The sequence below is a fragment of the Crotalus tigris genome, unplaced genomic scaffold (genome assembly GCF_016545835.1).
Source record: "Crotalus tigris isolate CLP2741 ecotype Arizona unplaced genomic scaffold, ASM1654583v1 scf7180000019068.10715455, whole genome shotgun sequence".
Lineage (NCBI taxonomy): Eukaryota > Metazoa > Chordata > Lepidosauria > Squamata > Viperidae > Crotalus > Crotalus tigris.
Window position 1 is genome coordinate 3,865,784 of NW_024097358.1, and position 13,769 is coordinate 3,879,552.

Consider the following 13,769-nt stretch of genomic DNA (forward strand, 5'->3'; position numbering starts at 1 on the left):
GAAAGCTACAATGTGGAGCATGGAATCATAGAAACTGATTGTTATTATTTGTAAATATAAACCAAATATTAATGGCGATTATGTTAAAAAAAATAATAAAATATATTTTAAAAAGGAGTGAATTTTTATGAGGGGGGATTCTCAAATAAATAAGATATCTAACAGCTGTTTCCAAATCAATCAACAAGGTAATCAACATGGTTGGACCTCACCTTCACAAAAGAGACATGTCCCCTTTATATCAAAAAGAGTGTGAGAGGAAGAACGTAAAACCTGTTGCCTTAATTGGCCTATATATGGATTACTCATTTGACAGTAGAAGACAAGCTAAAATTCTTTGGGCTTCAGGCTCCGTGTTTGGAATCCTAAAGTAGCAAAGAGAAACCACATTGGTAATGTTTCAGGTCTGCAAAAAATATACGATGTTGACAATGCTAGGGTTAACACTTGGTGTTTGTTATTGTTTTTAATGTCAATCTTCTCAAAGAGGTGGAGATGAAATAGTGGAAATCAACGAGGCATCAGTTCAAACAATGACCCTTAGCGAAGTTCATGCTGTCCTAAGCCACTGCAATCCTGGCATTGTGCAAATTATCATTAGCAGGCATCCTGAACCACAGGTAAGGTGGAAAATGAAAGAAATGTATATATTTTAATGATCTCCAAGCACTGGGACAACTGCCAAAGTAGCCCCCCCCCCAAAGCCACACAAGTACCAAGAACACTTGTTGGCAAAGTCTTTCTATTGTGGAGAACCTAAACCCAGTCTGAGTTTCATCAGGCCTCTAGCCTTGCAAAGGTGTTGACCATCCTTCTTTGGAATCTTTTGGCCATTCTCTTTCTTTCATTTTTGTTGTCCCTTAACAGCAACCATGTATTTTAATTCTTATTGCTTAAACTTAATGTTGTGTAGCACTTCAAAAATGAAGGGGAAAGATGCTACAGAATGCATAAGACACACATATAGCAACTCTGTGAAACTCCTTAAAGCAGCTCCATCTCTTTTTTGGGGGGAAAAAGATGCAGTAGTTTTAAAAAGCTGCAGACAGTCCTAATATTGTGTTCTCTAAAGCAGAGCTCTTCAAACTTGGCAACGTTAAGACTTGTGGACTTCAACTCCCAGAATTCTTCAGCCAGCCAGGGCTGTCTGAGGAATTCTGGGAGTTGAAGTCCACAAGTCTTAAAGTTGCCAACTTTGAAGCCCTTTGCTCTAAAGTATGTTGCTGTTTTTGGATCCAAAGTGCTGCAAAAAACTATATATAAAATCAGATTAAAATGGTTAATTTTCATTAGATCAACGAAGACCCCAAAGTTGAGTTGTTCACAAGTCTTGGCATGAAGTATCGTTCTGCATTGAGTAACCCCCTTTAAATATCTTCACTAAAAACTTCGGCAAAAGGCTGAACTTCAGAATTTAATAGAATGTAATAGTGAAACCCACCCATAGTTCTAGGGGAGACTTCAAACTGGTAGTTAGGTGATTACAAAGTATTGCGGAAATGGAAATTAAAGCAGACTCTTGCCAAGCTTTAAAATTTTCAGCATGGTTTGATGGCCTGTGGCCTCTTGCAGGTTTCTGAACAGCAGCTAAAGGATGCTGTTTCCAATGCTATGGAAAGCAACAAGTTTGAAAGAGACAGATTCCACTGGAATGCAGAAGGTAAGGATTTCCCCTTAATTTAGATACAAATAATTTGCCATGTTGTTGAAGTATCCAACCAGGCCAGAACAGCTTAGAGACTTTTGTAGTCCATTAACCTGTTACTACAGCTGGTACCCAGATATCACAGAGAGAAAACCAGATCTTCCGGGACAAAATGGCGAAGAATACTGAACTACAGTTTTAAAAATACAATCCATCAATTTCTTCGATCTGAACCTAAACTGACTTAATGGGGTTTTTTCTTTGTTTTCCTAAGATGTAAAAAAGCGTTAGAACGTTCTGGATATAACATCCCTATTGTAACATACAGCCCTCTCCAGTTCATCCAAAGCCAGAAAAATTGGGTTGAAATGCATCTTCTTTGATATCATTACTCCAAGACTTTCAAACCATAAAATAAGAAATAACTCCTTTCCTAATAGGAATCATCAGCTTCACCGTCACCAAGAAAACCTTAATTGTTCTTTGAGCAATTGTAATAGAAATAAAAAAAATAACGTGGCCGTTGTTTTTGTATTAGTAAAGCAGGCATTAATTTTAGTGGACCACAAGGTAAAATCAATTCCATATTGGACAGTTATCAATAACGAGAAGGAATTTAGATTAGTTCCTTGGCACACAGTGATCCAGTGGAGATTTTTAAACTCTGAACTGCAGCTTCCCAGGTGATAACATAGACCTTTTGCAACCTTCATGTTTTGCCACGCAAGTAAGCTGTGTTAGAAAGGGAAATCCTCAAACAAAATCCCAGGTCCTTTGGGATGCACAGAACCATTTGGGAAGGACTTTGGATTCTAGCCATTACCTTGTATCTCTTCCCTGCAGTGTTTGACTGTGTCCGTGTTCTACTTTTAATGTAGGGGGCAGCTGGCTTAAGAAAGCTCCCTGTGAAAAATACTTGGAGAAGAATGATGCCCACCTCAACCATCCTTCTCAAAAGCCAATGATCCGTTCCAGCAGTGATAGCAGTTACAACCCCAGGTCCTCTTGTGGAAATGGCCTGCTTTATCAGTTGACCAACGGCCACGGAAAAGACCATCATCTGGATGTAGCGATTACACAGCCACCAGGCTCCCGACATTCGTTTTGTGAAATGAGTTTACGAAATGAGTCTTCCCGGTCAGGATCTCAAGATGTCAACCCCCTTTCACCCCATGCTGCTAAAAAATGCACCGAGATCCTGGTTAGAAAACCCCGGTCCATCAAACCCAAACCCCCACCAAGGAAGTATTTCAAACAGGATTGCCCTGATAATGAGCAAATGATCAGAGAGATGAAAGACAGGCCCACTCTGCCTGAGAGTGAAGTCCCACCATCTTCAAACACTCAGGTAAGACAAGATATCTATTATTCATTGTTTTTTTTTCCTTTAAGCACATGAACCCTGACGTTATGCTGTTTGCTAAATATTGAAAATGTTATTTGTAAAAACCCTAACCCCAACCCTAACCCTAACACAAATTCCAACCCCAACCCTGATCCCACCCTATTCCTATTCTTCTTCTGGTGCCATATCCGTTATCGGACGTTGGCCACCATGTTGGCGATCCTGTTTTTATCAGCAGCCACACAAAAAAGTGCAGCTGAGTTTTGTCCAAACCAGGCCCTTAGATTTTGAAGCCACGATGTTCTTCTTCTGCCTGGACCTTGTTTGCCTTCCATCTTTCCCTGGAGGATTAAATGGAGTATGCCGTATTTTTCTGGGTGTTGCATCACATGTCCGAAATATTCTAATTTTCGTTTTTTAATTGTTTTGATGATTTCCCTTGGCTTTCCCAGGTGGCTTATTATCCTATTCCTATAAAAAGTAATAATATAAAGGGGACATGTCTCTTTTGTGAAGGTGGGGTCCAACCTTGTTGATTACCTTGTTGATTGATTTGGAAACAGTTGTTAGATATCTTACTTATTTGAGAATCCCCCCTCATAAAAATTCATAATATATTTTATTATTTTTTTAACATAATCACCATTAATATTTGGTAAACAGTGTGTTATCCGGGTTTATATTTACAAACAATCAATAACAATTATTTTCTATAATTCCATACTCCACATCGTAGCTTTCCTTGATTTTCTCTTCTTCCAATAATATTCTCTTTTATCAACCTTAAATTAGTACATTTCTTAGTATAACAAACATTAACCCAGACAACACGATGTTTACCAAATATCAAGGTGTACGTTAAAAATCAATAAAAAATATTAAAAGAAAAAAAGAAAAGAAAACCACACTTTGCCCAAGAATGTTTCACCAACATTCTCTTCCTCTTTCAAATGCAAATGCAAATCAAATCAAATGGGAACTGGGGGGGGGGAGAATATTTAAGCCTCTGAAAGCATCATTTTCATTTTACCAGAAACGGAAATGCATATGTAAATCAAGTTCCTATTTTGATTTTTTTTTTAAAAAAAGTTTAGGAATGGACTGCAAAGAATGTTTAAAAAGTGGCAAAAAAAAAAAATGATGGTTAAAAAAAAGAGAAAAGAAATCCCTGTTATTTTAACCCAGTGTTCAGATAAATCAGTATTCAACCAAATCCTAACTGAGTGTGATTGACTACAGAATCTAACGGCATAAAGCTGAACTAACAACAGCATTTGTCAGACTTGAAAGCCCAAAGGTGATTCTGTGCTGAGTTCTAGATCTTTTATGTTCCTCTAGATCAGGGGTCCTCAAACTTGGCCCCTTTAAGTCTTGTGGACTTCAACTCCCAGAATTCCTCAGCCAGCCATGTTGGGAGTTGAAGCCCACAAATCTTAAAGTGGCCAAGTTTGAGGACCCCTGATCTAGTTGGAACAGCTCTAAAGGTACCAGAGAATGCAGTTTGATGCAACTAAGTGTTGTCAGCTATGTGCTTCCTGTTTTGTCGACAGGAAGTTGGGGACCTGCTGTGGCTGAGAAATAAGACGGTTGTAACGCACGGCGCATTTGCAAGTTCTTTAGCTCCACGAGCTGCAGAACAGCTGAAGGTGTCCTTGGGAGCTGCAGATCAGGAAAAGAAAAACAACAAAGGTAAGATTCGGTTTTCTGCAATGGAAAGTCAGTGTTCATGGAGGACTCTCCTTTGAAATGGGAAACAGGAATTATTTTGCAAATCCCAGCTTTGCAATCCTGGGCAAGTGATGGTTATTATGACCAAGACTGCAGATTGGCATGTAATTTTCTGCAAACATCTGAAGAAATCTGCCTGGGATTGCACTCAAAATTAATATAATGAAGTGGGATTACCTAACTGCACAACTATGTAGGTTAGTAACTGTGTCTACTTGGAAGTTTCTCAGCTGGTGGCACACCTGAACTTTTTCTAGGCTCAGAAGTTAAGGAGTTGGGATTTGTTAGCCCTTGTATTGGAGACCACCAGGAATTCCCATGATTACATTTGATTTTTAAAAAAAAAAAATAGAAGAAGATAATGACTCTGCTCCTCTGTTGCTACCATAAAAACTGCCTGGACAGCTAGCTCCATCTGAAAGAGATTTTCTCAGTTTTTTGCTTACTTAGAAATAAATTTCACTCATAGGGATAGGGTAAAATTGAGTTTGGTGGACCTTGCTGACAAGCGTGCAGGAACTGTAATCCTACAGGGCAACTTTGAATTCAGAACGGTCCCCCTTGGTGAGAGCTGACATTTTTTTTTAATCATATGATGCATCTTAATGTTTTTCTGCCACTCAGGGAAGACAGACTCATCTACAAGGCCTGCCCTCAGAAGACAAGCCAGGGTGGATTATAGCCTGGAGACGACAACCGAAGATCCTGGGGTGAGAATTTCCGACTGCATCAAAAGCTTGTTTAACCCCAGCATGGCTGAAGGAAGGTGCAGCTTAAACATGCCTCATGGCATCGAGAGCAAAGATGGTGAGCCAGCCTTGCATCGCTCAGGAGAAGCCCTGAAGCCATCAGACACCGAGGAGAGTGATCCCAAAGCCTCTTTCATGTCAGAGGAAGGTGACTTTGTGAAGAAAGGTCCACCTGTAGCGCCCAAACCAGCTTGGTTCCGCCAGAGCCTTAAAGGACTCAAGAAAGGAAGTTCAGATGCAAAACCTCTCCGAAGCAGCAGCACTGAGCATCAGAGCCTATCTGACAATGAGCTGGGCTGCGTTACCAAGATCATCCGGACATCCCCTAGACCTAGAGGATCGTCAATAAAGCAGAGAATAAGCTCTTTTGAAAATCTGGGCACTCCTCAGTCTCCTGATAAGGGAACTCGGAAGTTGAGTCCAAAGCTGCTCACTCCAAAAGAGCAAGCTTCGAGTGGGCAGGCTTGCAAATCTGCTACATTTGATCCTCAGCCAGCATCCACCAGTAACACTGACCACCGAGGCGCTGAGAGCAGTTCCTTGCCCTCCTCTCTAGAAGAAAGTCAGACCAACGTGTCTTCTTCTTCCTCTGTGGATCACGGTGCTTCGCTTTCAAAGATGAACGACAGCACCCCTCTTGACTCATTTCTGAATCTTCCAGCCTCACAAAATGCGGAACTTGACCCGCCAGTCACAAAAGCACCCAGCCAACGAGCGCACAGCTTTCCACTCACTTCAGCTCAGAGCTATGAGATGTTGAAAACCAGCGCCGAGGGGGAAAAATGCAGCAAAATCTATTCCATTAGCAACCACTTCTCGTCAGCTTTGATGAAATCGTTAGACGGCTTTCCTTCTCAGTCTCCTCGCTGTAGTAGGAAGAGCCCTGGAGCCGCCAACGGAGGGGTTTCCGAATCTTGCGCGGAAGAAGACAAGATTGCTTCCCCTCAAGGAAGAGAAGTTCAGTCTCTGGACACTGGCTATTCTCTTAAGTAAGGTCTTTCTGTTTGTAACTTTGAAGGTGTGTTTCTTTCTATTTAAACAAACAAACAAAAAATCCCTTGGGTTTAGTATTTGCTTGGCAGTTTAAGTCTGCTTTTATACAAATGCACATATAATACTAAGCTATCATGTGATTTTGGCTCTAGCTTAGAGTTATGCTCCCGCTTACGCATGTTGGCTTAGTCTTATTGATAAACTAGACCAGGGGTAGGCAACCTTGGCTCTTTTATGACTTGTGGACTTCAACTCCCAGAATTCCTGAGCCAGCCATGCTGAGGGGAAAGGGAGAGGTTTCCAAGCTGAGCCATGCTGGCTGAGGAATTCTGGGATTGCCTCTTGAAAAAACACCTTTGGGACACTCTGTAGCTATGATCAACAAATCATGGTTTAAAAAACACTGGTTTAGCATGGTGCACCTTTTGAATTTTTATCCACACTTTCCTTCAGAAACGAAGGACAAAAGTATTGTTCAGGCCAAGCATCTTAACAGGCAATGGGAGATCTAAGATCTTCCCTGAAAACAAAGAATAATTGGAGAGATGTTAACATTGGAAGAAGGCTTTTAAGTGCTCTCCACCAATGGCATTTGCCTTACTGATGTCTCCAATGTTGATAGAGCTACGAAGGGAGCATTTTGTAAACATCTCAGGAATAAAAAAAGGCCCCGGATCTTGCATATTCTTCTGATTCTGCCTGAAATTGAAGATTATCCTTCTTCTCTTCATTCAACTCTACTAGCGCAGTCCCCACAGCAGTTTTAGATAAGGCTGTTTCTTTTGTCTTCAGATCCCCATTCTTGTAATAATGAATGCAGTATTAAAATCTGTTGTGCTTATTTATTTATTGTTGGAAGTGGCAGGTGTTGTTTTTAAGAAAGCCAGGTGGATTGGAGAACTGGTCAAAAAAAAAAAAAGGAGCAACTGCATTTTTAAGCACCCTTCTCAGATTCTGATCCCTGACAACTAGTGTAGAAACACCACCTCTGGAATTCTCTTGGTTTGTAAAATACATTTATGAAGCAGGGTCTCTCTTAATCAGTCGGAATGGGCCTTGTCCCTAGAAGAGTAGCTGTGGGTTGTCCGTGGGAATTCTGAAGAGGACCGTTTCTGCTCAGGAATGGTGGCAGTTTGAAAGATAATCCAGGTTGTTGTTTTTTTTCATTGACATATTTCAATACATTTTGGGGAGAAACCCCTGCAGTTGGTATAGCAAGAGTTGGGTCATTCTCAACCTAACTAATTTTTTTAATTTTATTTTGACTGATGAAGTTGCTTGGATGAGTAACAAAACATCTCAGATTAACAAACTTCGGTCCATTTGCCATGAGACACGAGGTCTCAAAGAACAGTTTCGCTATTATTATTTAGGACATTGCTTTTTGATTTCCTCTGAATGAATTATTCAACAGCAATCCAATGAAAGAGACATGTGAAACTTCCAAGTTTTCTCAAAATAGGTTTCTGTAGAAAAATGTGGTCATAAAAACCCACAACTTGAAATAGGGATTTTTCCTAATCTGGGTTTGAATGTTCAGATATAGTAATTGCTTGGAAAACTTTTTCTTTTGACACCAACTTCTGTGTTGCAATTCAGGCCCTCTGCTCTTCCATCACACGTGCTTATTTGAGGAAATTACAGCATATTCTTCTCCCCTTGACCCCCGGGCCTATACTTTCATTTCTTCTGCTTTTAAATCTCAACATGCTGAGTCTCCCTTTATTTCTGAAGCAGTTTCTGAGAAAAAGCTTTCCTGCAAATGGGAGAACATGTGCCTTTCAGGAATCTAAGTGTGATGAATATAGACCCCCAGTGGATGCAAGAGGCTGAGTTTCAGAGGATATTCAGTATTTCCTGAAATATAGAATGGCTGGCTTCAGTCTTTATGAGCTCTTCTACTTTGCAAATTCTGAGTCTCCCTGAAAACAACTGTGAAATATCACCAGGTTGGCTGTATTTGAGAGCTGAGATGATTTATTTCTGACTCAGTTGTGGGATATTTGAAACCACAATAAATGATTCTTTAAACTGCAGCAGCTTTGGGATGTTTGTGGGTAGTCTGTGTTCCAATTTGCAATTCCCTTTTGAAGAGAGTGAAAATAAGGGGCAGCAGCTAAAAGAAGGACTATAATTTTTGCCCTCCAAACATCCTGACATTGGCATATTGGAAGACAATCATAAATGATTTTGAAACTCTTTGGAGGAATTGAAAGTGACGCTGGCGTGCCCTGTTAAGCCATTGCTGGCTTGCTGAAAAGGTCCCAATTTCTGAATTCAAATACTTTGCTACGGGCAGGTAAGAAGACGGTAACACCGTAAGAAGAACCTATAGAATCCAGATTTTGATCACGAAGATCCATTCTCTATTCTTGTCAGATTTTTCTGACATTTCCATTTGCACTAAAAAGTGAATTAAACAAAACAAAAAGGGAATCTCTGAAAAACACAGGTGAATTGGTGGTGGTCATAGGAGCCTAGAAAGTGGCTTGACCATGATGAGGAGAAGGAATAGACAAATTAAAAAGAAGAAGTTTCAAAATTGAAGCCAACTGCTTCTTATTCAGCATTTCTTATTTCCTCTTCCCAAACTGTCTAGTCTTTCTGAGTTGAGAGACTATAGAGCAAATCAGCCGGACAGAGAGAAGAGAGAAGATAAGAAGAAATCCTGTCCATCTCCAACCCTGGGCACCTCCGGGCAAGCTGTCATCTCTCTCCTTACTCCTGAAGAACTGGAGAAGCTTCTGGAGGAGGTGAAAGCTTTGGATGAAGCAACGCTAAAGGCAAGTCCCTGATATCTTCAACTTTTCCAATAGCTTCTCCTAACCAGAAATCTGTGAGTGTTTCATACAACAATCTTTATCACTCTCAACCAGCTGAGCCAATAGTATCAGCATGATGGAATACTCTGTCCATCCATCTATCCATTCCCCAGCACTGATTCATTTATCCAGGGAGGGGCTCCATTTTCACTTTCCAAGCAGAAGCTGAAAATGAATATTTCAGGAATGCTTTAATACTTGCAGTATTCAGAATCTTCTTTTTCTCACCCCACCCTCATCATCATCATCATCATCATTATTATTATTATTATTATTATTATCTTTTATTCATTAAACAAGAACCTCAGTCAACTGAACATTCAAATTGGCTGGCGCTGATGGTTGACACGGGTTGCTACCAGCATCCTAGGTATCAACCAGATACCTCCTTAAAATAGAAGATGTTCCGAGTAGTGCAGTTTTTTGTAACGTTGCTGGAGCTATTGCAGGAAGCTGCAGTTTCTTGATGTATTATTATTATTATTATTATTATTATTATTATTATTATTATTGATTATCACACAGTCAGCCAGATGTTCAGACTGGATTTGGCATTTTTGTCTACCTATCGAGTCCTTACCAAGGACCTGGGATAGGCAGATGTGGATGCTTGATGGTAATATAGATCTCGTCGCAGGATGGAAGCAGTTCCTAGTAAGGCCGCCTTTTGCAATTGACTAATGGCAAATTTGTCAATGCCAAGGGTGTTCAAGTGGTACTCCAGTTGTTTTGGGATTGCACCCAAGGCGCCTACTACTACTACTACTACTACTACTACTATTATTGATCGTTGCACAGTCAGCCAGATGTTCAGACTGGATTTGGCATTTTGTCTACCTATCGAGTCCTTATCCAGGACCTGGGATAGGCAGATGTGGATTTTTGATGGTATTACAGATATCGTCGCAGGATGGAAGCAGTTCCTAATAAGGCCGCCTTTTGCAACTGACTAATAGCGAATTTGTCAATGCCAATTGTGTTCAAGTGGTGCTGCAGTTGTTTTGGGATTGCACCCAAGGAGCCTATGACTATTGGTACTACCCTTGCTTGCTTTTGCCACAGTCTATATTACTATTATTATTATTATTATTATTATTATTATTATTATTATTATTATTATTATTTTGCTTTACACAGCAACTCAGTGACATTCATGTGACGATTCTCCATAAAGAAGAAGGGATTGGCCTTGGGTTTAGCTTGGCTGGTGGAATAGACCTTGAAAACAAAACTGTTGTCGTAAGTAATCTGCTAGGTGGGTTATTTTATGGAGGTGCTTCTTGATAGATCAAAAACCCTTTGTGAGAATAGCTTCAGTTCCCATCTCATATGGATTCTTTCATAATCAAAAGAAGGCTGGAAGCCCAGTCTCTCCATTCCTAGTTCAGCACTCCCACTACTATACTACACTAGGTCTTCATCTTGTTGCACATAATGAAATTTAAACCAGAGAAAGTAAATTCACATTCTGTATTATCATATTAGTCTGCCTCCCTTCTTTTTTCTTCCTTTCTTCCTGTTTACATTCTCCTTTACAGTAGAACAATTTTCCCGCTTATTTGCCACCACGTAGACAAATTCAAAAACTTTTCTGTTTCTAGGATCCTGTCTGTCTTTTAAAAGGAAAGAAATTCCCACAATATTATTTTATTAGCGCTGACAAGAACATTATAAATTAATCCTCTTTTTAAATGGAACTAAAGCTTAATTTCTTGGGTGAATTTCTCCACTTCTCAAACTCTGTAGTGCAATTAAAAAAAAAAAAATCTCATCCACCTTATACTTCTCAAGATGCAAACGAAAGACGGATAAGGAAACTTCCTTACGATGTGTCTTTCCGTCTTTCGGAAATTTGTAACAGGTTCACAAAGTCTTTCCCAGTGGTCTAGCAACTCAGGAAGGAACCATCCAAAAAGGGGATGAAGTCTTGTCGATCAACGGGAAATCTCTTAAGGGTGCCACTCACACCGAAGCCCTGGAGATCTTGCGAAAAGCACGGCACCTCGGGCTGGCAGTGATTGTCACCCGAAAACCCAAAGAGAGACAATGGAGCACCAGTGGGCCCCTTCAGTCCTCAGCATCGACAGGACGCGAAATGTCCATGGATTCCAGTGAGTCCGAGTATTGACGGTGGGAAAGCCATAAGCATTGGGGGTGTAGAAGGGCATTCATGATGAAATCTATGCACAGAAGGTACCTTGATTCAGTTTTGTGGTCTTCAGTAGAAAATATTTCAGAATAATATTTTGGTGGTCTTCAGTAGAAAATATTTCAGAATAATCTAGGGAAAGAAGGTGGTGGAGGAAGAAATATTTGTGTAGACTTAGGCGAGGGGGGGAGTGGGAACAGACTGGGCATTTGAGAGAGAGAGAGAGAAAGAGAGAGAGAACAGTGATACAGAGAAAATATTTTTCAGAAAAAACAAGAATCGTAAGTAAGTCTTTCCACTGGACATTGGCTAGGAGGGTTCAGGTAATTCTATACATTTTGCATGATTCTTCCAGGGCACAGTGGGCAAATAGTCTCTAAGACCTTTTGGACGGTTAAAGTTTCCAGTGAACAGCGCAATGATTGAGAAGGGTTAGGATTTGAGAAGGGAGGAAGACCCCAAGATTTTAGGAGAGAAACTTCAAAATGTTCTCCCTTTCAGAACTGAGTTATGCCCGTTTGTGGACTTCCCTTAAACTTTTCAAGTTTCCCATCTCTAAATGACCTGAAATTTTGCTCCCTAGATTTCAGCAATTTAGTTCTAGGCTGGGCCACTAACAGGATCTCAGAAAGGTAGTTTAGGGCAGGGGTCTTCAAACTTGGCCCTTTTATGACTTGTGGACCCCTGCTCTAAACTAACTTTCTGAGATCCTATTAGTGGCCCAGCATAGAACTACCTGTACTAAACTGATGGTTTTCCATAGCACCATGCCATGTTATAGATTTTTTACTAACAAGACTCATCCCTCTCTGATGACGTTCTGCTTTGACCCAGCACCAGAAGATTTGATCTTCACAGTTACCCTGGAGAAGACATCTGCAAGTTTAGGTTTCAGTCTGGAAGGAGGAAAAGGCTCCATTCATGGAGATAAACCAATCACCATCAGTCGGCTTTTTAAAGGTATGGTGGATTGGGGGCGGTGAAGCTTTTGCGTGAGTTGAGAGTCGGTGCTGTCGCTGGTTGGCTGTGTGGTTGATTTGAATTCTGAGGGGTTCGTAGGCTGGTTGTGGGTCAATGTGTTGATGGAATTGCTTGTGGAGTGCCAGGCTGTGATAAACTTGCGAGTGTGGCAGGTGGCAGCATGGTTTATTATTTTTGTGTTGCTCCAGTCGAACTGTACTGCTGTACTACCGTATATGCCGGCGTAGAAGGCGACCGGGCGTATAAGACGACCCCCGTCTTTGTCGCCGGGCTGCATTCCTAGAACGTCGTCTTATACGCCGGAAATTACCAGTATTTCTGGCGTATAAGATGACCCCCGTCTTTGGCGCTGATTTTAGTGCTTGCGGAAGTCGCCTTATACGCCGGCATATGCGGTACTTTCCTTCTCTGGATATCCACGAATGACAAATGTGTATTTTGATCTTTCTCTCACGCCCCTACCCTCCCATACCTCGCTAACACCACACTTTGCATCTTCCAGGCGTGACACCCCAACACAACCCCCCTATTCAGCCTGGAGATGAGTTGCTGCAGGTGCACACCCATCTGATGCAAGGACTCACTCGCTTTGAAGCTTGGAATATCATCCGGACCTTGCCAGATGGATTTATTACTGCCACCATCCGGAGGAAGAATTCAGTGGCTGGAACAGCTTCCTCTCTCCATGGAGAGGAATAGTGACCATCACAGTGACGGTCACAGTGCTCAAAGAGATCTGGAACTGCTGTGACCCAAACTAGAGACTCATGCCTTGCCTGTATCACTTACTCTGCAGCTGATTCAACTGCCTGTGTTCTTTGCTTGCCAAGGGAATGCCAGGAAAGGCAGAGACAAAGAGGCCAACGTAAACAGCTCGCTTGTTTGTGTTTGCAGTGTTATTAAAAGTTCCCGTGGTGAGCTGTGCCCGAATTAATCAAGGATTTTCCCAAAGCAAAAGGGCAGAACCCTGAAAGAAGATTTGATGGCAAAGGAGATAGCGAGTTTAATTAACTGGGCCTTGATTGCCTAACAAGCATTAAAGCGGATGCAGGAGCTCAGCCCGTGGAGATCCACTGCAGGACCTGCAGCTTCCTTTGATGCAACATGGAGGGTGTATCTTGACCATTCCTGGAATACAGTGTGTAAAAGTGTGTGTGTGTACATTTCCATCCCTGGGAAAGCACCTCTCTCTCACTTTGGACTGGCTGTAGATTGTCCATTGCTGGATCAGGAAAGCCTGATTTAGCTACATTTTTACCTGTTCCTCTAATAAAGTATTGTTCTTTTAATCATGTTACATTTACTTACAATTATCTCTCTCCCCCAGCTAAGAACTTGGTTCAGAAATAGCTGCTGC

The 13,769-nt window shown here is 41.2% G+C and overlaps 1 protein-coding gene across 5 annotated transcripts in view; it reads left to right on the forward strand.

The window, feature by feature from the left end:
• The window catches only part of IL16 (interleukin 16), a 47,572-nt gene extending 33,871 nt beyond the window's left edge, over positions 1-13,701 (forward strand). For all 5 annotated transcript variants that reach the window (XM_039359321.1, XM_039359320.1, XM_039359324.1 and 2 more), the window contains 10 exons: positions 488-620; positions 1,573-1,660; positions 2,524-2,993; positions 4,541-4,679; positions 5,343-6,456; positions 9,060-9,243; positions 10,420-10,521; positions 11,144-11,393; positions 12,266-12,391; positions 12,915-13,701. In XM_039359321.1, the coding sequence (XP_039215255.1) occupies positions 488-620; positions 1,573-1,660; positions 2,524-2,993; positions 4,541-4,679; positions 5,343-6,456; positions 9,060-9,243; positions 10,420-10,521; positions 11,144-11,393; positions 12,266-12,391; positions 12,915-13,111 (2,803 nt within the window). In that variant the 3' untranslated portion in view covers positions 13,112-13,701. The remainder of the gene's footprint in view (positions 1-487; positions 621-1,572; positions 1,661-2,523; positions 2,994-4,540; positions 4,680-5,342; positions 6,457-9,059; positions 9,244-10,419; positions 10,522-11,143; positions 11,394-12,265; positions 12,392-12,914) is intronic.
• Positions 13,702-13,769: the final 68 nt, after the last annotated feature.